The following is an 18592-nucleotide window of genomic DNA, read 5'->3' as shown; positions in this document are numbered from 1 at the left end:
AAATGATGTTAAAATCAAATTTAAAAGAATTTAAAAAAGAGAACACTGAGGCAGCTTCAAATTGCATGTCTGTTGTCAAAAAGTAAAAAAAAAAAAAAAAAAAAAAAAAAGCAGCCTAAATGAAGTACTCCTTCTTCTCCTCCGCGTGCACGTGGTTCCCTTCGGCGTTGATGATGGCCGTGTCGGCATCGGGGGCGTCTTCAGATCCTTTGGCCTCGTGTGTAAGATACGTGCCTGGGCAGAAAACATTTTAGGTGAGTTAGTAAGTTACATTATTATTTAAGTATTAGCTTGACATTTTATTGTTCATTCTATCTTAATACAGAACACCCTTTTTGTAAGGGTTACAGTTGGGGTAGAGCTGTATTTTATGTGATGTTATGTTATTGCCCTTTATTTTTCTTGCGCGACATGATTTTTGCGGATTGCTATTTCAGTTTTTTTTTTTAAACTATAAATAATAGACAAGATGATACTTTAACCTTGTCTTGACTTACGAGCTTGTTTCAAATCAATATTTCCCATTGAAATGCCATTAATCCGTTGCAGTCATGCCCTCCCCACAAAAAAATATTTAAAAGAAAATCGCAAATTGGTTTTGTTACGTCTTAAGTGAAGGAAAATAGCACTGTATTTTATTAAAACAACAAAAGAGAATGTAAAGAAATTGATTTGGTTTTATAAATCCTAATTACTGTACGTTGTGACAAGCCGGGAGTCCCAACAACAACTGTGTGCCTTTAAAGGGGGCGTGGCCTCGTGAGTGAACATGGAGGAACATGGCTCTGTGAGTTACTGGACCTGACAAACTACATCGACAAAGTGATGGCTTGTAACTAAAAAATTGGGGCGCTTTTAAGTCAAGCTACTTCTACAAATGCATACCGATTTGTTTTTTAACTTTTAGTAGGCTTTGATGATATTCAATGTCCCACTTAGTGCTTTAGCACTTTAAATTTTGTGTAAATCAACCTCATTTCACTCTTGTGTAACACTGCTACAACAATGAGTTTATAGTAGGTGCATAAATGATCCATAATCAGAATTATTGGCAGGATTAAAGGGCCCCAAAATAAAATTTTGCATAGGCTCCCACGGACATGCGGTAGCGTTGTTGGTAGTGATCACTGCGCTTACCTTTATGTCTGGCCAGGTAGCGCCCGAGGACGATGATCAAACACAAGGTGATAAAGACCACCACGGCTACCACGCCGCCGATCAGAGCGTGGTCAGGCCCGTGCTGTCCGATGGCGTTGGGGTCTGAGCCGCAAAGAAACCAAGAAAGCAAAGAAAGAAGTAGATTGGAATCTGAATCGGCAGATCGGTAGACTGATTATATACAACCCCAATTCCAATGAAGTTGGGATGTTGTGTTAAACATAAATAAAAACAGAATACAATGATTTGCAAATCATGTTCAACCTATATTTAATTGAATACACTACAGAGAAGATATTTAATGTTCAAACTGATAAACTTTATTGTTTTTAGCAAATAATCATTAACTTAGAATTTTATGGCTGCAACACGTTCCAAAAAAGCTGGGACAGGTGACAAAAAAGACAGAGGAGGTTGAGGAATGCTCATCAAACACCTTTTTGGAACATCCCACTGGTGAACAGGCTAATTGGGAACAGGTGGGTGCCATGATTGGGTAGAAAAGGAGCTTCCCTGAATTGCTCAGTCATTCACAAGCAAAGATGGGGCGAGGTTCACCTCTTTGTGAACAAGTGTGTGAGAAAATAGTCGAACAGTTTCAGGACAATGTTCCTCAACGTACAATTGCAAGGAATTTAGGAATTTCATCATCGACGGTCCATAATATCATCAAAAGGTTCAGAGAATCTGGAGAAATCACTGCATGTAAGCGGCGAGGCCAAAAACCAACATTGAATGCCTGTGACCTTCGATCCCTCAGGCGGAACTGCATCAAAAACCGACATCAACATAAAGGATATCACCATCTGGGCTCAGGAACACTTCAGAAAACCAATGTCAGTAAACACAGTTCGGCGCTACATCCGTAAGTGCAACTTGAAACTCTACTATGCAAAGCAAAAGCCATTTATCAACAACACCCAGAAACGCCGCCGGCTTCTCTGGGCCCGAGCTCATCTCAGATGGACTGATGCAAAGTGGAAAAGTGTTCTGTGGTCTGACGAGTCCACATTTCAAATTGTTTTTGGAAATTGTGGACGTCGTGTCCTCTGGGCCAAAGAGGAAAAGAACCATCTGGACTGTTATGGACACAAAGTTCAAAAGCCAGCATCTGTGATGGTATGGGGCTGTGTTAGTGCCAATGGCATGGGTAACTTACACAGTGAGACGCATCTTCAAACAACAGAAGATTAACAAAGCAACAGGACCGGACCATGTGTCCCCATCCTGCCTCAAAGTCTGCGCGGACCAGCTCGCTCCAGTCTTCACTCAGATCTTTAACAGATCTTTGGAAATGTGCGAAGTTCCATCCTGCTTCAAACGCTCCACCATCATTCCAGTCCCCAAGAAACCTGCAATCTCTGGTCTGAATGACTACAGGCCTGTCGCTTTGACATCTGTGGTCATGAAGTCCTTTGAACGTCTCGTGCTGGACCACCTCAAGAGTGTCACAGGTCCCCTGCTGGACCCCCTGCAGTTTGCCTACCAAGCGAACAGGTCTGCGGATGATGCAGTCAACATGGGACTGCACTTCATCCTAGAACACCTCGACAGTGCAGGGACCTACGCGAGGATCCTGTTCGTGGACTTCAGCTCAGCGTTCAACACCATCATCCCTGAACTCCTTTCAACCAAGCTTCTCCAGCTCAGCGTCTCACCTGCCATCTGCCAGTGGATTTACAGCTTTCTGACGGGCAGGACACAGCAGATCAGGCTGGGGGGAGGCCACCTCATCCACACGCAGCATCAGCACTGGGGCGCCCCAAGGTTGTGTCCTCTCTCCGCTGCTCTTCTCTCTCTACACGAACGACTGCACCTCAGCGAACCCGACTGTCAAGCTCCTGAAGTTTGCAGATGACACCACTGTCATCGGCCTCATCAAGGACGGTGACGAGTCTGCATATCGACAGGAAGCGGAGCGGCTGGAGCTGCGGTGCGGGCGACACAACCTGGAGCTGAACACGCTCGAGACGGTAGAGATGATCGTGGACTTCAGGAGGCATCCTTCGCCACAGCTGCCCCTCACGTTGTCCAGCTGCCTTGTGTCAACCGTCGAGACCTTCAAGTTCCTGGGAATTACAATCTCTCAGGACCTGAAGTGGGCGAACAACATCAACTCCGTCCTCAAAAAGGCCCAGCAGAGGATGTACTTCCTGCGGCTTCTGAGAAAGCACAGCCTGCCACCGGAGCTGCTGAGACAGTTCTACACAGCGGTCATCGAATCGGTCCTGTGTTCTTCCATCACAGTCTGGTTTGGTGCTGCTACAAAAAAGGACAAACTCCGACTGCAACGGACAATCAAAACTGCTGAAAGGATTGTCGGTACCCCCCTACCCACCATTGAGGACTTGCACGCTGCCAGAACTAAGACAAGGGCGTGCAAAATCCTCTCGGACCGTCTGCACCCCGGTCACCAGCTCTTCCAGCTCCTTCCCTCAGGTAGGCGCTACCGATCAACGCAAACTAGAACTAGTAGACATTCCAACAGCTTCTTCCCTCTTGCGATCAACTTCTTAAACACCTAACCTATAATTCCATTACAACAAGCTGGCAATTTTTTGACTTGAGTTCGTTGTCACATTTCTGTGGGGCCAATTATGTATTACTCGTGCACTCACTGTAGTTGTCTCGCCATGCTGCACTATTTGCATATACTGGCCACTCATGCCAGAGTAGCATCTGCTCCATTTGCACACTGAGGAGTATCTGTAACATTTGCACAACCGACATTGTCCCAGATGATCGCACTACTCGTCACTTTAAACCCCATACACTCCTTGAAGTCTCAGCGCCCTTTGCACAATGGTCATTGCACCGGACTATTGCAATATTAGTCGTTCGAACTGCTCTAAGTGCTAGAGGACTCTGCATCTTTTTGCACAATTGTTTTTTGTCAATGTCTATGTGTGTCCCCAAAGTGTTCTGTAAATTGACTGCTTTTTGTACTAGAGCGGCTCCAACTACCGGAGACAAATTCCTTGTGTGTTTTGGACATACTTGGCAAATAAAGATGATTCTGATTCTGATTCTGATCTGTGAAGGCACCATTAATGCTGAAAGGTACATACAGGTTTTGGAGAAACATACGCTGCCATCCAAGCAACATCTTTTTCATGGAGACCCCTGCTTATTTCAGCAAGACAGTGCCAAACCACATTCTGCACGTGTTACAACAGCGTATCTTCGGAGTAAAAGAGTACTAGACTGGCCTGCCTGCAGTCCAGACCTGTCTCCCATTGAAAATGTGTGGCACATTATGAAGCGTAAAATATGATAACGGAGACCCCGGACTGTTGAACAGCTGAAGCTGTACATCAAGCAAGAATGGGAAAGAATTCCACCTACAAAGCTTCAACAATTAGTGTCCTCAGTTCCCAAACGTTTATTGAATGTTGTTAAAACAAAAGGTGATGTAACACAGTGGTAAACATGACCCTGTCCCAGCTTTTTTGGAACATGTTGCAGCCATAAAATTCCAAGTTAATGATTATTTGCTAAAAACAAAGTTTATCAGTTTGAACATTAAATATCTTGTCTTTGCAGTGTATTCAATTAAATATAGGTTGAACATGATTTGCAAATCATTGTATTCTGTTTTTATTTTTGTTTAACACAACGTCCCAACTTCATTGGAATTGGGGTTGTATACACTGTGCATGGTAGAAGATAGGTAGGTACTGTAGATGAACAAACAAATACTGTAGATAGGTAGATGGATAGGTACCCGCTTGCCAAATGGTGAGCTATCCCGGTTCAGGTTGGGTTTGTCACCAAAGGAAAGCATTAACATGTACAGTTCCCACTCATTGGTACCATCAAACTGTGTCAATGATTCCATTGTCGCAGAGTGTGTCCTCTCACTCGCAGTGAAACCTGGATGAATAAAATGTCTGTCTATCCATACGCTGTGCAAACACATTCTATCATTTATCGGTACTGTATGCTCACTGTGCTCTTCGTCCGGCTACTACTTGATAAAAGCAGCGCAAAAAAAATAACGCTATTTTCTAGTTCACGGCTCGCTTTGTTAGCTCATCCATCATCGGCCGCACGCTCCGTGTCATGTTGGCCGAGGCGGGGTGCAGCTAGCGTAGCATGTGGACACGAAATGTGATTGCCTGATGTGGGAATGTTAGTGCAAAAAAACAAAACAAAAAAAAGCAGGGAAGGCGCACAAGATGAGGAAAATCAAACAACAATTACTCGTGTGCGTGCTTTGTGTTGATTCCCTCACCTGACTGACTCGAGCAAGGGCAGGTGGAGCCGCAAAATAAATAAATAAATCAATAAAAGCTACAAAAAAAAAAAAAACAATGAGTCAGGCTCAAAATGGCTCATGTTAGCTATGTGGATTTCCATTAAGAAAGGGAGAAACTTGCTGTTTAAATCACACTTTGTAACAATCATGCCCCCCGCCCCAAAAAAAGCTTCAAAATCAAACCGATTCCGCACTGGCTTGGAAAGAAGGGAATAGCCTCTCTGTTGTTGCCGGATCCAATAATATTAGAGATCCATGATATTGGCGGACCAGTCAGGACATCTTTCGTGATGTGTTAGCATTAGGTTAATTATCTCTTAGTCTACAAGCTTGTAAAAGAGAACCGAAACTTGGAGGTGTAAATGGTTGAATATTATTTCAAGTAGCATATCCATTTTCCCTATAAAACATTTTAAAATGCATTTTTGGTTCAACAAAAATATTGTTAAACTTTTAAAGGTGTACAGTTCCGAGTGGTGTTCTGTTTTTGGCCTTCAGTGGTCGTCACGGATTGTCCAAATCGAATACCATGTAAGGGTGTCCACATTTGCACTTGGCACCAGGACACCCTAGGCCCCAGTTCGATGATTGACTCTGTGGTCGTGTCTTCGGACTTGCGGCCGCACGTCTTGGAAACTCTTGTGAAGAGAGGGGCGGAGCTGTCAACTGATCACCACCTGGTGGTGTGTTGGCTCTGATGGTGTGGGAAGATGCCGGTCCGTCCTGATAGACACAAGTGTATTGTGAAGGTATGTTGGGAAGGTCTGGGAGAGTCCCCTGTCAGAAGAAGCTTCAACTCCCACCTTCGGCAGAACTTCAAACATATCCCAGATGTGGTGGGGAACAGTGAGTCAGGGTGGACAATGTTCCGCGCCCGATTGTTGAGGCGGCTTACTAGAGCTGAGGCCGTAAGGTGGTCGTTGCTGTCGTGGTGGTAATCCCCGAGCCCCTTTGGTGGACACCAGCGGTAAGGGATACCATCAAGCTGAAGACGAAGTACTATCGGGCCTTTTTACCCTGTGGGACCCTGTCCAGAGGCAACCCCGTAGGCAGCTGATGGGTACCAGCTGGCAAAGCGGAACGTAGCTTATGTAGTCGCTGAGGCAAAAACTCAGGTGTGGAAGGAGTTTGTGATGCTATGGAGAACGACTTCCGAACAGCGTCGAGGAAATTCTGGTCCACCATCTGGCGTATCAGGAGGGGGAAGCAGGAAGTTGTGAATCGGTGGGCCAAATACTTCGAAGACCTGCTCAATTCAACCAATACGACTTGCGATGAGGAAGCAGAGTCTGGGGACTCTGAGGCGGGTTTGCCTATCTCTGGGGTTGAGGTCACTGAAGTGGTTAAAAAGCTCCTCGATGGCAGGGCCCCAGTTGTGGATGAGATCCGCTGTGAGTTCCTAAAGGCTCTGGTTGTTGTGGGGCTGTCCTGGTTGACATGACTCTGCAACATTGCGTGGACATCGGGGACAGTGCCTCTGGATTGGCAGCCTTTTTAAGAAGATGGACTGGAGGGTGTGTTCCAACAACAGGGGGATCACACACCTCAGCCTCCTGGTAAGGTCTGTTCAGGGGTTCTGGAGAGGAGGGTCTGTCGGGATGTCTCTCCAGGTCGGGAAAGAGATCCTGCCCCATGTGGAGTAGTATCTTGGGGTCTTGTTCACGAGTGAGGGAAGAATGAAGCGGGAGATTGACAGGCGGATTGGTGCAGCGTCTGCTGTAATGCGGACTCTATCGGTCCGTCGTGGTGAAGGAGGAGATGAGCCGAAAGGCAAAGCTCTCGATTTACTCATCGATCTACATTCCTACCCTGACCTATGGTCACGAGCTGTGGGTCATGACCGAAAGAACAAGATCGCGGATACAAGAGGCCAAAAGGAGTTTCCTCCGCAGGGTGTCCGGACTCTCCCTTAGAGATCGGGTGACAAGCTCTGTCATCCGGGAGGGGCTCAGAGTCGGGCCGCTGATCCTCTGCATTGAGAGGAGCCAGATGAGGTGGCTCGGGCTTCTGATTAGGATGCCTCCTGGACGCCTCCCTGGTGAGGTGTTCCGGACACCACCCACCGGCAGGAGGTCCCGGGGACGAACCAGGACGCGCTAGAGAGTCTCTCGGCTGGCCTGGGAACGCCCCAGGATAGACCCAGAAGAGCTGGATGAAGTGGCTGGGGAGAGGGAAGTTTTGGGCGTCCCTGCTAAAGCTACTACCCCCCGCAACCTCACCTCAGATAAGCACAAAATGGATGGATGGATGGATGTTAAAGGTACAGTACGGTGCAAATTTCTAGCATACAGATCCACCATTCTGAATGCAACGCCATGCAGCTGAAAAAAAAAAAAAAATATCCATGCAAAATTGTTTAAATTGATGCTCGTTAGCATTAGCTCATGTTAGCCTTGGTAGCTCCAAAAGCTTGTAAAAGAAAAGAGTTAAGAAGAATATACTGCCCAAAAATGTTACTCCTATATAAAATGTAAAACACATTTTTAGTTAAACTTTAATGCAAGGAAGTAATTGGGTAAGGATCCGGGTAAAGGTGCAGACACTGGAATTTACATTTTTCGCAGTAGCATCATTGTTAACATTACCGTTCAAAGTGTAAGAGATGAGTCGTACGGAATCCAGTTTTCAAAATATTACGACAAATAATTCTTTAAATTGTGACTAGTTAACATGCGCTAGCATTAGCATTCTAAGCTGTACTAAGGAATCGTTTTGTTGTTGCTGGATCACCTACTTGTTATTATTGGTGGACAAGCCAGGACGCCTCTCGTATTGTGTTAGCATCACTAGCATCATTGCTAATGTTACTGTAGTATATTCTTTAAATTATGACTGTTCCAAAACTCAAGCAGGCTACATACAGTATATTAGAAGTCGGGAATATTGGTGGACCACCCAGTAAACCTGTGTTAGTGTTAGCATCATTGCTACATATTACTCTTTGAATTATGGGTAGTTCGCTAGTTAGCATCAGCTTAGCTCTACTAGCTTGGAAACAGGCAAAAATATATTACAAATATTCTGGATAAAGATGCAGTTACAGGCATTCATTTTTGAAGTCACAAACGTTTGTGCTCAAGGACCAGATTAGATTAAAAAAAAAAAAAAAAAAAAAAACGGGACAGGAAGCACTCTACCGAATGACGATAAATACATTTATTTGCCGTATTTGTGGCTTTACTGCTGCCATTTTTTACATTCACGCCAGTGCTTAAAAGTCAGTTACACTTCACAACTGTAGGGGGAGCCCTGGGGTAAACACCCCCAATTGTCCCCGACTGCTGCTTAACAGGGAAACTGCACCGCAGCCATCAGACGCAGCCATCGCTCAAGTGTACTTAACCGCGCCGCATCTGCTGCGGTCTCGCCGACATCTCCAAGTAATTACGACACGCCGCGTTGCCTCGCTCGGCTTAATAAAGCATATTAGGGCGCATAATGGGCGCCGGTGATGAATCGGGATGCGGCAATGACATTTATTGCCTCTCGGGTGCCGCAAATGAGTCTTCCGGGCCGAGGCCATCCGAGGAGACGGCCGCAGACGGGATTGAGGTCTCGGGATTGACTGTCACTTCCTGGGTGTCATCCGCAGTTCTACTCGTCGTCATCAATGAGTTTTGCTCGCGTAATCTAACTAGGCTAATCCGGTATCTTGCCTTAAAGTGACGATATTATGATTTAGAGGTATAACCAACATAAGACCCAGACAGTTGTCGCTCCCAAGTAAAGAGAGAACTTAAAAAAAAAAAAAAAAGTGTATTTCATATTCATTACAGCCGCGTATTCTCTGCGAGGTCTCCGAGTTGTCATTACCCCTCGTGCTGATTGACTGCCACAAAACGGTGCTAAACGAACAGATTGCATTATTATTTTGCGTGTGACGTATCAAAAAATGACTTATGTATGGTATCCTGAGAATACATTCACCGTATAAAAAGAGTATATACTAGAGCGATACTTTAACTTGCAAGTTTAATTCATTCCTGACTGGGCTTGTAACTCAAATCATTCGTTTTTAGGTGACTTTTAAAATTCAGTACCGAGTCAATAATCCCGCCAAGATTTCTCACTCGATTTGTGGCTGAAAGTGTCATGGAGTCAAATTGAGCATGACAAAAGAAAAATAAAGACTTCTACGTGGCATCCTGAGAGTGTTCTCACCGTATACAAAGAGAATATACTCTGCGCTGCTGGTCCCCAGGTGGTTGCTGGCCTCGCAGCGGTACGTGCCGTTGTCGGTCTTGTTCAGCGCGGTGATGGTGAGCTCCCGCCCTTCCACGATCATGCGCTCCACGTCGGGAAGCTCGCCGCCATCTTTGGACCACAGGACCGGCTCCGGTCTGGATGGAAGGAACAAGACAGAAAAAGAGGATGGGGTGTTTTATTTCTATGGCCTAAGACAGGGGTGGGCAAACTTTTGTGTTTTCATGCTACATGTGAATTTTAAAAACAGACAGATGGGCCACTTCATTTGTAGATGAGGTAAAAAAAAAAAAGGCATCAGTTTATATTAATAGTAAAATTATTCATCATCATTTTAAAATATTTTAATAACTTTTTATTAACCAGTCCCACATACCTAATACAATACAAATTGGTAATTTAAGCTACCTATAATAAATAATAATAAATGATATCAAGTGCGCATTTAAGTTAGCAACATTGATACAGTTAACATAGCACTTCCTGTGTTTCTAACTTTCTAATAAGCATCGCGTAAAACACTGGTGGAAACAATTAATGTTTAATGCTCACAAGGCACTTACGGTATACTTGTGTGGCACGCGCACAGCCCAACGAGACGTACATATCAAAAGGTTATGGATGTCCAGTCAAGAGGTGCCTGAAGCCCCCCCCCCCCACATGTTATATACACAGTAGCTAAACCCCATCCAGGACTTACATGGGGTTTCCACTGGATACACACTCCAGTTTGAAGTACTGGCCCTCCTGCGGGATGATCAGCGAATGTGTGATCTCCAGATGGGGAGCATCTGCAAACACACACACAACAAGAGCAGTTAGCCCTCCAGGAATCAGCCAGCTCGTATCCCCCCCCCCCCCCCCCCCCCCAATGGTTTTTGCTACTAATCCCTTACCTGCATGCTAATCCTCACTAATCCTGGGTGAAATGCAAAAACTAAACCCGCAGATGTACGTGTAATCTCAATTCTAGTATTTCCTTCTCATTGCTAATCTTCAAGCTAAACCATTGTTTGCAGTCGGTGTGTGTGTAGGACTCACAGTGGACCTCCAGGACCTCGGTGGTCATGTAAGGGTTGGACAGAGACACGTGCTCCACCATGCAGGTGTAGGCCACGCCGTCGTCGCCTCGGTCCACCTGGAAGTGCAGGCTGCTCGCCACCGTGAACGACTTGCCCGAAGCTCTCACCTCCGCCGTGGCTGTGAAAACGCAACACACACGCAACGCTTACTCCGCACCTCTTGGGGACAGTATCGGCCCCTGCAGACGAAATCCCGCTTCCTTCGTGGTTATGTGTCGATCAGGCGAGCAGTTTGATTTCAGTTGTAGCAGTACAGTGAACCTCGGTTAGTTTTCGACGATTTATTTGTTAACAAATTCTGTCCTAGTTTTCGTACATCCGCTTGTTTTTTCAAGAGGCCATCAAGAGTCTTCAATAAAGGTTGTTCATTCACCCAATTTATTAATCATTTATTTCACATTGTTTTCTGTATTTTAATCTCTAGTTATTCTCGATAAAATGTATATATTTTTTAAATGTATTTGGGTGTCTGGAACGGATTAATTGGATTTTCATTATTTCCTAAGGGAAATATCGCTTCAATTTTTGTATGATACGATTTTAGTCTGACTTTTTAGAACGGATTAGTCACAAAATCTGAATCTGAGTTTTCACTGTATGTTGAATTTTTCAAATGCCGCACAATATGGATGAAAAAGCTGTTGAGAAGTCTACAGTGCTACCTTGACTTATGAGTTATGACTACGCTCCTAACGGTTAAAGATTTTGGGGAGGTCCAAACTTTGGGTGCATCATCGTAATCTAGCATGCAGTAATACTGGACGGAATGCAGATTCAAGGTCTTCAGCGGCTGATCTTAAACTAAACATTGAGCCGCCCTTGTGATCACAAACATAAAATTGTTGTCTGGGAAACACCAAGAGTTTTCTTTCTATTTCATTTTCTTGTACAAAAGAGGAGAGATTGTACAGAGCAAGTGCCAAGAGAGGCCACGTTGCTTGCGAAATAGAGCTTCACATTGACGCAAACAAACCAATTGACACCAACCATGTGACATTTTCACCGGGGGCTTTGTAGCTCAACGCCTCTGATAGGGAAAACCAACAAAAAAAACCAACAATGTGTCAGATGATGAAATAATATTACACCTGCCGTAAGAACAGCAAGGACAAATTTGAGTGACAGCACAACATAGTGCTCACAGCGTAAAAGACAGCCTTTAAAAGTAGGCCTACAAAAGATTCCCATCCCGGAGCGTTGATTGACATCCCAACCCCCCCGCTCTCTGACACTTTGACATGGAAATGAAGTTTTTAAGTCGAGCCCTCCAGTCGCTCGCTTTGTTCCGCGGGTGGCTTTGACGACGAGACGCGTTCGCAGCCGCCGTGTTTGCCCAAGCGGCCCGACAACAGCCACGCGCGCACGCGCGCCTCGAAAAAGTCCATCGAGGCGCACGACGTGTGAGCCAGACCTTTTTATTTTTTATTTTGGTGAGTCAAGGAACTTAAGCTGTGACGTCAGCAAGGAGGTGGAAGAGGTGTTTTGGGCCGGAATTGTAGAAATGAGATGGCAGGATCCTTAACGTTGACCTGGGGTATCAAAATGGAAAAAAAAAAGACAAAAAAAGTGGAGTTTCTAACTGCCATAATATGAAACGAAAAAAAAACGTGCCCTCCGCAGTAAAATCAGTCTCAGCGCACCAACTCATTGGAATATACTACTGAAGCTTTTGCTATTAAAATGGTCGACAAACCATCCCCTGACTCCAAACTTATTGAGAACCTGTGGAGAGCAAATCATTTTTTCTGTCAAAAACGTTTCAGTTTATTACAATGTATTTGTTGTAAAAAAAAATTACATATATTCTCAAAATTAAAACGCTTTAATGCCACAACATTATAACTAATTTCCCTCAATAAGACTTTTTTTTCCCCCTCACAATAATCTATTTTTGTCTCGATATGATCTTTTTTCTCATAAAATTAAAACGACTGTTACATTTGTACTTTTTTCTTTATTTTCAGAGTATTAGATGTTTTTTGGCTAAATGCAGATTTATTTTTCTCGAAAATTACAATTTATTCTCAAAATTAAAACGCTTTAATGCCACAACATTATAACTAATTTCCCTCAATAAGACTTTTTTCTTTTCCCCTCACAATAATCTATTTTTGTCTCGATATGATCTTTTTTCTCATAAAATTAAAACGACTCTTACATTTTTACTTTTTTCTTTATTTTCAGAGTATTAGATGTTTTTTGGCTAAATGCAGATTTATTTTTCTCGAAAATTACAATTTATTCTCACAATATTAAATTTATTTCACTCAACATTACACTTTCTTCCACTTAACAAAACAATTCTTCATGATAAGTGGCAATAGTAGCATATTATTATTATTCTAAGTTTATTCTCACAATATTACTCCTATTTTCCCCTCAATACTACTTTCTTCAAATAATTTTGTAATGTACAAATGTATTAATACATTACACAATTTTCTTCTTCAATATTATTGCTTATTTAACATAAGATTTTAACTTTATCTCACAATATTAAGCATTTTTTTCTTTTCTCAATGTTACCACTGTTTTGCTTGTAAAATTGTAACATTTATTCTAACAATAATAAGTTTTTCTGTCTGACTATTAAGACTTTTTGTCTTGCAAAACTAACTTTAGCCTGATCATATGAAACCTTTTTTTTATCACAATATTACAACTTTTGTCTCTTGTAAAATTACAACTTTGTTTTCAGAATCTTTCCCCCAATGTTTGGACTTTTTTTTTTTTCTTGAAAAATTAAAATTTTATTCTCACAATATTACAACTTTTTTTTCTCTCTCCCTCTCTTGCAATATTTTTTATTCTTGTAATTCCATAGCTTCCTTTTGGGCTTTGTCACGTCAGTAAATAAGAGACAGCAAAATATTGGAAAAAGCTTTCAGTATGATGCAGGGCAAAGTAAACTACTCACACCAGTTCCAAAAAAAAAAAAAAAAAAAAAAAAGAACCCTGCCCATTTTTTCTGTGTAAAGGCAGAATTTTGGACGCAACTCTTGTATTTGGTATGTACACGTGTACCTAATGAAGTGTCCCGTGAGCGTATAGCCACAGGGGTGTTCAAAATCTCAAGTTTGGAGACAACTTTTGACGAGACGCTCAAGAAAAAGCGCGTCATCGCCACCGAGACGGACAGCTCCCCCTCGCCGGGCCTTCAAGAATGTACGTGCGCGCCATCTCAACGCGGCGAGGCTTTCACAGCCTCGCCGCGCCGCCATCAATCACGCCACGCCGACCAGCCAGCCAAACAGACAGACAGACAGACGGAGCCACCAGGAACACGCTTTCAAGTGCAAAACTTCAATAAAGAGCGACTGTCATGCTGCATCGCCGCAGCAGGCCGGGTGACATTAAAGAGCTGAGCGCGTCAAAACCGGGAGAAAAAAACAACAACATTGTTTTCTTTAAGATTGTTGTGTTGTTGTTTTTGTGTCTTCTCAACTTGCAGAAAATAATAAAGCGATAAAAGCTATAACAGACCGTTTGTGTGTTCCATGTGATCGCTGTACCATCTGCTGCTCTTGTATCGTTTCGTCAGCCTTCTTTCTACGCGACGAGGCGCTACAAATGTGACTTCATGTCGCTGAAAGTCTGGTGTTCTTGTTTTGGCTTACACAGCGTGTACCAAAGTGTTGGCACAAAGCATATACAGCAGAGTGTAAGTTGAAAGTCACCTTTAGTGAGTATAATCAGCGTAATAAATTCAATAATAGTCAAAGTTTTCGAATTAAGGTTGTGTCCCAAGACTTCGGTCCATTGTTACTTTTAAAAGTGAGAATCATACACAACTTAAAGTGGAGTGCCTCAGGGAAATGCTTTATGTCCCCGAGTTTTCTATTCAGGAGCTTTGTCCATTGTCAATTTTACAGTAAAAGTGAGAATCAGACACAATTTGGAGTGGAGTTCCTCAGCCAAATCCTTTCGGTCCACTAGTTTTCTAGTGAGGTCATGTCCCACTGTCACTTTAAAAAGTGAGACTCAGACACAACTTGGAGTGAAGTCCCCCAGGGAAATGCTCTAGCTCATCATATTCTATTACGGGTGTGTCTCAATACATAAGTATATAGACTATGATCAAAAACATACATCTATTCAAATTGACAATCAGTCAGACACAATTTGGAGAGGAGTTCCTCAGGGAAATGCTATAGGTCCTCTAGTTTTCTATAAAATGAGCGCCCCTCCCTGCGTGGCCAATAAAGGTGGAATGGCAATGTCTCTTTGAGTTTAGGGTGTTATATGATGTTATAGAGGAGTGGGGCATGATACTGCTCTGTACTCGGCCTACCTTGGACCTCCTTGTCGTTCCGGAACCACCGGATGTGGGCGGCCGGCTTGCCGCCTGACGTGGTGCACGTCAGGGTGATGACCTCGCCCTCCAGGGCCGGGCTGGTGAAACCTGTGATCTCGGGCCGTTCTGGTACTCCTGGAGACACAACACACAAACTATATTTTCATTGCTGCGCATATATAGAGTGGTGCCATATTGTAATTATTTTTCTTACCGAAAAAAACTATCATTTTTAATTATTATTTTTAATTTTGTAGTTTATTTGGTCAACATAATTACTCCCTCTATGCACGTTTTATTTGTGTTCACTTTAGGCTTTTGTTTTTAAAGGTTGGTTGTATATTGATCGGTTACTTTATTGTAAAATTAAAAAAATAAAACCTTATTAGAAGCACTTATTTCTCATTCTAACTCTGACCTAAGACAGTGAGGAAGGCCTTGGTGGTCTTGACGGGCATGGTGAATAGCGAGCACGTGTACTGGCCCTCGTCGGCCAGGCCGACGTCGCTGATCCGGATGGTGAGCTCCTGCCACGACGCTCGCACCAGCTCGATCCGGTTGTCCCGAAGAGCTGCACGGGCGAAGGCGACACACGGAAGAAAACGTCAGTGATCGTCTGGAACGCGAAACATCAGCGAGATCCACAAATATATCACCGGCGTTTGAGATTACAATATTCATTGAGGTAAACATGTTTGCGTTCCATTGATTTTTCACTCACATGTTATACACAGCACCTAAACTATACAGTTACAGCAAAGAAACACCAAATATATATTTCAAGAAAAAAAAACTATTCTAATGACACTAGGGTGGGGTTCTTTAATTAAACGTGGCAACCTGACAGGACAGCACAGTTAATAAGTTGGCAAATAAAACAAAATAGCTATGTTAGATTTTGGTGCGTTAAGAGTTCATTTGCATTGGGGCCAAGTGGAGTCATGACCTTACTTTGAGAACCTGAACCGGGCTTAAAACCTTACTTTGATACCCAAAACCTTGCTTGCATCCCTAAAAATGCTTTTGACTCAAACTTCAAAGTATAACTAAAAACCGTTGCTTGAACGCTTTATTTGAAACCTAAACCTCGACTTGGAACCCATTTACACTTGGCTGTTACAGTCCAATCGCATCGGGGGCCAAGTGGGGTTACTTGTGACCCACCAAATGGCTTCAAACCCTAAACCATTCCTTGAAACCCTAATTTGAAAACCCTACCCCTGGTTTGAAAACTTCACCTGAAGCCCTGACCTTTGTTTGAAACCCCAAATTGAAGGCTAATAAGTTCAGGAGAGGTGGGTTTTCTCTGGGCACTCCGGTTTCCTCCCACATCCCAAAAACATGCATGAATTGGAGACTCTAAATTGCCCGTAGGCATGACTGTGAGTGCGAATGGTTGTTTGTTCCTATGTGCCCTGCGATTGGCTGGCAACCAGTTCAGGGTGTACCCCGCCTCCTGCCCGATGACAGCTGGGATAGGCTCCGGCACGCCCGCGACCCTAGTGAGGAGACGCGGCTCAGAAAACGGATGGATGGATGGAAGTTCAGGAGAGGACTTTTACTTTTGGAGAGCAAAAGGGGCAGCATCTGTTTGCTCTGCCAAACATCCCTGTCGCCATTCTATCCTCATCTAGAAGGGGTTAGACATCAACGGAAGCGTTTGCATGGCCAACTATTGATTTTCCGGTACTGAGCCAAATCGAGGTGGCAACACAAGTGGACCTGAGTGATGCATTAGTGCAGAAAGCCAGCAGCACCAGCGCATTAAAAAAAAAAAAAAAAAAAAAAAAAAAAAAAAAAAAAAAACTAGCGTAAGAGAAACCTATTACTCACACGACACTCGGGCGAGGGAATCCCGCTATTGGCTTAGCATCGGCCGCAGCCGGGAGACCGAGGCGGCGGACCGGAGATCCGTCACAATCAGAGGCAAATGTCAGCGCGTGACAAGGATTGTTTTAGCGCGCGCTTGAGGAAATCAATGTGATGAAAAGGTTCATTTCCCCCCGGAAAGCCGCCGTGGCTCGCTCAGTGTTCGCTGCGCTCGGGTAGGAGGCGTAAATCTGCGACGCTGACCTTGTACATGCGCGCTACATCTTTGCACCCCCCCCCCCCCCCCCCCACGAAGGCCTCACCAAGGCCAATCAGTAAACAGACAGCAGGCCCGATCCCCTCAGGAAGTCGTCTTTGCACTGCCACCGTTTGTCTACTTTCCTAGTTTGTCAATTTTCCTAGTTCGAAACCTTATCCTTTTTTTTTTTCTTTTTTTTTATGAAACCGTCTTGAAAACCTACTTTGAAACCCGATCCCCCTGTCGCAAAACTTACAGAGGCTTGAAACCCTTTTTTATTTTTTATTTTTATTTTTTATAAATACTAAGCCTGGTTTGAAACCGTAGCTTCCGCCTTGAAAGCCTGCAACAAATAATATAAAATTTTCTTTAGCAAAGTAACACACTTGGACAGTTTCTTTAGACAACCCCACGCGAGAAAGTGTCGATAGAAAGTGTTTAGAAAGGACAGGCAATTTAAAAAAAAAAAAAAAAAAACACGAAGGTGTGCGTGTGTGTGTCACATCCATGAGTACTTTTTTTTTTCTTTCTTTTGGGCCATAATCGTATCATCGTGAACATTTTGGCAAATGGAATTATGAGATTAAACACCTTGTATTCACAGCAATCCATCTGCCTGGCGGGGTTAATTCTCTGGCACACGGCCCAGAACAAAACATACAAGATGCGGCTCACATTTAATGCAAGTACTTTGTGTGCCGCGCAAACTCGGCGAGGATAAGTGTGACAGTAAATGTGACTAAGAACTTAAAAAAAAAAAAAAAAAAAAAACATTTTTATTCTGTCAGACAAAAGCTGTTGTTGGGCGTGATATTCTTTAAACGATACGGTAACAAGCTCGCTTACTGTGTTCAAATAAACCTCCACGCAGAACAACCGACATGAAAAACCTGATTGGAGTTTTTTTTGGTCCTGTTTGGCTGTTAGGTCAAGCAGAATGGAAGATCTGTATCCCTTTTATGCCGGCACAGAATCAGAGTACAACAGAACAATTTTTCTAGAGGGGGAGAGAGAAATGAAGACAAAAGACAAAGCACTAATTGTAAACAGGATGAGAGAAGTAAGTTATTACATTATCTACAACAATGAAACATTAAATATGAGTGTTGCGTGGGGCAGTAGTGAGGGAAGGACAGGACAAGAAGCATGCAGGACAAGGGTCGTGAACCCGACTGTACAACGGAAGTGTGGTGGGATTGACGATGCCAATTATAAAAGTCTATAGGACGAGAATGAGTGAGGGGTTACCCAAGCAATTCGCATATTCGGGAGTTATTTGTCGCAATAAGTGAGTGGCCCCACACCCAGCGAAAGAGTCCCAGGGGTGTGTGCCTGCGGACGCACGCGAGTGAATTGACACCGTTTTACACGCACAAAGACTCACTCAATCAATCGAGGGGCGGGATCGGGCCCAGGGGTCCACCCGAGAGCAGCCCGGCGGATGGGACACGCCCCACACCGAGGGACCCCGGGCGGTCCGCCGGCCCCACCGGGTGGCCAGTTGTCACCTCTGCTTCCCCCCAAGGGAA

At 43.9% G+C, this 18592-nt stretch overlaps 1 protein-coding gene across 1 annotated transcript; it reads right to left on the bottom strand.

Moving 5' to 3' along the window:
• Positions 1-115: 115 nt before the first annotated feature.
• Positions 116-16905, bottom strand: LOC133405065 (cell adhesion molecule 2-like). The gene is made up of 8 exons (XM_061681710.1): positions 16829-16905; positions 15414-15566; positions 14993-15130; positions 10661-10819; positions 10320-10410; positions 9578-9756; positions 1138-1260; positions 116-234 (listed from the first exon to the last, which is right to left on the bottom strand). Exons 2-8 carry the CDS (start codon positions 15451-15453, stop codon positions 116-118), a joined length of 849 nt encoding a protein of 282 aa, XP_061537694.1. The 5' UTR covers positions 15454-15566; positions 16829-16905.
• Positions 16906-18592: the final 1687 nt, after the last annotated feature.

This window comes from Phycodurus eques, chromosome 7 (genome assembly GCF_024500275.1).
Source record: "Phycodurus eques isolate BA_2022a chromosome 7, UOR_Pequ_1.1, whole genome shotgun sequence".
Lineage (NCBI taxonomy): Eukaryota > Metazoa > Chordata > Actinopteri > Syngnathiformes > Syngnathidae > Phycodurus > Phycodurus eques.
This window is presented reverse-complemented; position numbering and strand designations above follow the sequence as displayed.

What these genes read in the sequence shown, in the direction of transcription:
- LOC133405065 (XM_061681710.1), bottom strand. Translation starts at nt 15,453, where the DNA reads ATGCCCGTCAAGACCACCAAGGCCTTCCTCACTGTCTTAG. An exon ending in GGCCTTCCTCACTGTCTTAG is followed by an intron (nt 15,131 to 15,413) that starts GTCAGAGTTAGA and finishes TTGTGTCTCCAG; the next exon opens with GAGTACCAGAACGGCCCGAG. An exon ending in GTATATTCTCTTTGTATACG is followed by an intron (nt 1,261 to 9,577) that starts GTGAGAACACTC and finishes TTTGCGGCTCAG; the next exon opens with ACCCCAACGCCATCGGACAG.